Here is a 4,616-nt window from a genome sequence, read left to right as displayed (position 1 = left end):
TATATATATTGTATTTTCTAATATATCGCGTGTTTCTTGACGTGACTTTTTCATGGGGTACGAACCCACCTCACAAATGCCCGGCAGGAGGTTGTGTGTGAATTTTGCATTATTTTGTGATATTTGATCTGACAACCTATGGTCAGTGGACTGGCGCGTAACCAAGCTGCTACCACTGTCCCCTTTTAAAAGATATAGAGGAAAACGAAATTTAAATTCTACCTCAAAATCGTATCAGTTTATTTTAAAATTTTAATTTTCCTTGTAAAATTGGTGTTACAGATCAATTATCCATAAAAATTTGTCTATAAATGCTCATATAATAACTTTAAAATAATAATGGTTCAAAATTAGATATATTGACGTTTGGTACAAAACTCCTGACTTTTCTTTAATGGTGATAACAATAGAAAATATCACAAAGCTCTATAAATTACTTACTAATTTACCCTTTACAAAACCAAGAATCAATGATTCACAACTATAGTGTAAATCATGTAATTAGTGGTTGAAACCATCAAAATGAATAAAAAAATGTTTTTCTATTTTAATTATTTTTTCAGATAATAATCTACGTATGATTATTAAATAGTTAATAGTAGTTAAGTTATAATATATTATATAATTAATGGATATTAATTTAATTGTAGACACTGGATTCCAATTTTTTAATTGTATGAGCTGGATAATTGTATGATCATAATGTCTATGTCAACAATGTTATCATAAAATCATAATGATTTTATGTCAACAATGTTATCATAAAATCATAATGATTTTATTTATTATGTTATGCTGAATTCTACATATACATCTGTAAACCAGCATTTGATAGATATGGATCAGATGTAGTGCATATGGGATGAGGCCAATAACACAGAAACTAACATTTGATAACTTCACATTTAAAAATACTTTATTTTAGGAGGTCCCTTCACCAACTTCTTTTGACCTTTATTTCTTTTTTTGAGTATCACATTATTTGAACTTAATTTTAAAAACCTGTAGCAGTAAATCTCATCGAAGATAAAAGGTTCACTTAGATAACAACATTATTAGGATTCTTCATGTAGAGAAATTTTTTAAATTTATCATAGGTTTTGTATTGAGTTTGTAGTGGAAAGTTCAAATTAGTCCATGATACTTTTTTAATTCAAAGTGTAAGAATAATTTAGTGTTAAAGTGAGATGTAAAAATTCATTTTTATTGTATACATGTTGCTCAGTGGCAAACTGTGAATATATTGATTCTACTGTTTTGTAACATTCAGTCGTAGGTTACCAGCAAGCTATTGTTTCGTGTGTACTTGTGTTGTTAGTTCTCACTACAGTAAGAACGTTTTATGTTATTTAACTGTAACTAATAAAACAGTAACAACAGTAAAAACATTTTATTTGTGTTCACCACCCTCCCGTTCAACATTTAGAAACTTTTTTTTTTTTTTTAATTTTAATAATATATTCACTGTTTTAGGTTATAAGACAAAGAAAAAGATTATTCAAAGCTGAAAAAACTGGATGTGAATATAATAAAATTACAAAAAATGGTAATCTAAATACTTATAAAAATTATTTCTTGCTAAAAATTAAACTATTTTAACATATTTACTTCAAACACTAAATTATGGGATCTTATTATTTACCTAAAAAAGAAAAAATATGATTGAGGATTATTTTAATATTGAGAAACAAGAGTATATCAATGAAAAGAAAAGAACGCTACTTGTCCAACAAGTATCTCTCAACTACATCAAAACACTCTAAACTCAAACACATTCTATTTAAGCGTGTTAATATGCTGTCTCTATAAGAGCAGGCATACATCCCACAGCTGGGTAAGGCAGAGTTAGGTCTTCGAGTCAAACAATCTGAATCATTTCTAATACAGTAACCTGATACAGTAACGAGTTCATGTCGAGTTGCATGATCTAGAATTAGTCGAATCATAGAAACTTCTTATATTTTAAGAGTTATTTGCATAGTTCTGAAATAAAAGTTTAGCATAATTCAAGTATTATTGACAATTAGAGATAACTAATTTGATTATTGTATCAAGTAAATTAAATAGTATTTACAATTAAAGCTATCTGATTTACATTAACATAGTTTACATTGAGTTTTAATATATAAATATCAGGAGTAGCTTCTGCTTATGGCAGGTAGATAGCAGGAAAAAATAAATAAATGAATTGTCAAGCTAAGAAATCAATTATTATATTAAACATAATTTTATAATAAACTAAGCTTCTTTTTTTTAGTTTCTAATTTAATGTTACAGATCAAAGAAAAGTTTTCTTGGATACATTATTGGACTTAGATGAGTCAAACCCAGGGCTATTTACAGAAGATGATATCCTAGAAGAAGTACACACTTTTATGGTAGAGGTAATTGAATGTTTTTGATGCATTATTCTACTCTTGATTCCATATGTCTCCTGGTATGCTTGTGCCAATGCTCTGGATCAGTACCCAGTCTTGACTTCAACCCAAATACAACTTTTAGAGGCTTATGATTGGTTACTAGCTTCCTATATTTACCATGTAGGCAAATGTGAAACTTTTCCACAGCCCAAACTAGAGATCAAACCTCTTTTTCTGTTTCTTATTGTCTCTTCTCCACTTTGTTTGAGATTATTTGAAGTTCTTCAGCATTTTCTTGTACAAGTGCGGCTTCTAGATCAAGTGGACACCTGCTAATTTGTAAGAGTAATCATTGATATTTTTTTATAAACATTCTGTAAAGTGAACGTTATTTCAAAAATTTGAAAACTAGGTGTCTTGAAGGTAGGGATAAAAATAAATACAGTTTTTATATTTAGTTAGTGATATTTTTGCTAAAATAAGGAATGAAACGTCCTAAAAAATTATCCAACCATAAGAAACTCAAGGATTAGTTTATCCTTCAAAAATACAATTTCCATTGGCTATATTTCACATTTTATTTAATTTAATCCAAACCTTTTTTTGTTCAGCTTATTCATAACTTGCAGTTGCTTTTGTTAGATGTTAACATCTACTTGATAATTGTCTAATTTATTAAATCAATTTATTTCTAACCCTACCTCCAAGACACCAAGTTTTCAACCTTTTCCTTGCCCAACAATGGTTCTCTCTTCTGTTTAATCATGAAAAGATCTGTTGCTTTAGTGTTGGAATTTATCGCAATATCCAAATTTACTTATTGTAAAACCATTAAGGTATTCTCACTATCATATCCCATTGTCCTTAACTTTATCCATCAGTGAGCTTTTACTCCATTTGCCTTGAGTCTCCTCCATGATTTGAGGTCGATTAGAGGAGAGGCTCTCAATTGTTTTCGGTTTGCGGCTCCCTAAATAATCGGATTTTTTCCAGGGCAACCTTAATACATCACATTTTTTTTTTTTAATAAATGGAATTTGGTCCGGGTGCGGTCAATTAAAACTCAAATAGTAAATTTGCAGGGTTTTGTCAGGTCTGTTATGAAGGAAGTTAAAACACCACAAAAAACACCTGGCAACCACCTTTTTTTTTTTAAATTGTTGACTTTCTAGAAAAATCGGGAAACTTTCATTTTTGATAGCGATTATCCATTTAACAACGACAAATTAAAAACAGATACTTACTATTTTCCTTGGATAATATAAAAAATCTAATTTCAACTGTTGTGCATGGGCATGAAAAGCATGGGTGCTTGCGCATTAGTCGTTTCAAAAGATGCGAATTGGAAAATGTTAAAGCCTAAAAAAGTTCAGTTTCATTTTTGTTTCGTTTTATTACTATTATCTGGTGAGAATCCTCCTATCCGCCACCTGGGGAAGCGCCCAATGGGAGACTAAATACTCCACACGGGTGTATGTATATGTGGATATGTATTTATGTATGTATGTGTGTGCATGTATATATATGTGGATGTGTATATATGTGTGAATATATATATGTATGTAAGTTACGGTCTGAGTTAGCTGTTACTTCGATGTCAGTTGACTAAAGGGAGCAACTGATCGAATGTATACGTCGGGGTTGTCTAGTCTTAGGCGGTTCTCCAGCCTTATAGTCACTCTACAGAAGGCCCTCGACAAGGCGTATTCAATATTAAGTAAGGAAGAAAGGAAAGGCCGTACCGGGGGATGAGCCCTGGACACTGACGTAGGTAGAGGAGGTAATAACAGGACGTTGTAAGAGAGAGTCTGAGGTAGAGTAACAGTTCTAGTTGCCGAGATGAAGCGGACGGACTAGTAAGCAGATAAGGTTAGGTTCAGCTCTAGTTGCCGAGATGAAGCGGACGGACTAGTAAACTGATAAGGTTAGGAGCAGCTCTACTTGCCGAGATGAAGCGGAGGGACTAGAGCTGTGGAGAGACAGGATCAACTACACTGGTTGCCGAGATGAAGCGGACGGACTAGAGCTGTGGAGAGACGGGATCAACTACACTGGTTGCCGAGATGAAGCGGACGGACTAGAGCTGTGGAGAGACGGGATCAACTACACTGGTTGCCGAGATGAAGCGAACGGACTAGTAAGCTGATAAGGTTTGGTGCAGCTCTAGTTGCGGAGATGAAGCAGACGGACTAGAGCTGTGGAGAGACAGGATCAACTACACAGGTTGCCGAGATGAAGCGGGCGGACTAGTAAGCT

General features: G+C 32.7%; 1 protein-coding gene across 3 annotated transcripts in view; it reads left to right on the top strand.

The window, feature by feature from the left end:
- Positions 1-4,616, top strand: part of LOC106683623 (cytochrome P450 4C1) — a 38,649-nt gene that overhangs the window by 12,955 nt on the left and 21,078 nt on the right. For all 3 annotated transcript variants that reach the window (XM_067048693.1, XM_067048692.1, XM_067048694.1), the window contains exons 7-8: positions 1,474-1,546; positions 2,278-2,384. In XM_067048693.1, coding sequence (XP_066904794.1) covers positions 1,474-1,546; positions 2,278-2,384 — 180 coding nt within the window. The remainder of the gene's footprint in view (positions 1-1,473; positions 1,547-2,277; positions 2,385-4,616) is intronic.

The sequence above is a fragment of the Halyomorpha halys genome, unplaced genomic scaffold (assembly GCF_000696795.3).
Source record: "Halyomorpha halys isolate HHAL.00 unplaced genomic scaffold, Hhal_1.1 Scaffold499.1, whole genome shotgun sequence".
NCBI classification, from domain to species: Eukaryota; Metazoa; Arthropoda; class Insecta; order Hemiptera; family Pentatomidae; genus Halyomorpha; species Halyomorpha halys.
This window is presented reverse-complemented; position numbering and strand designations above follow the sequence as displayed.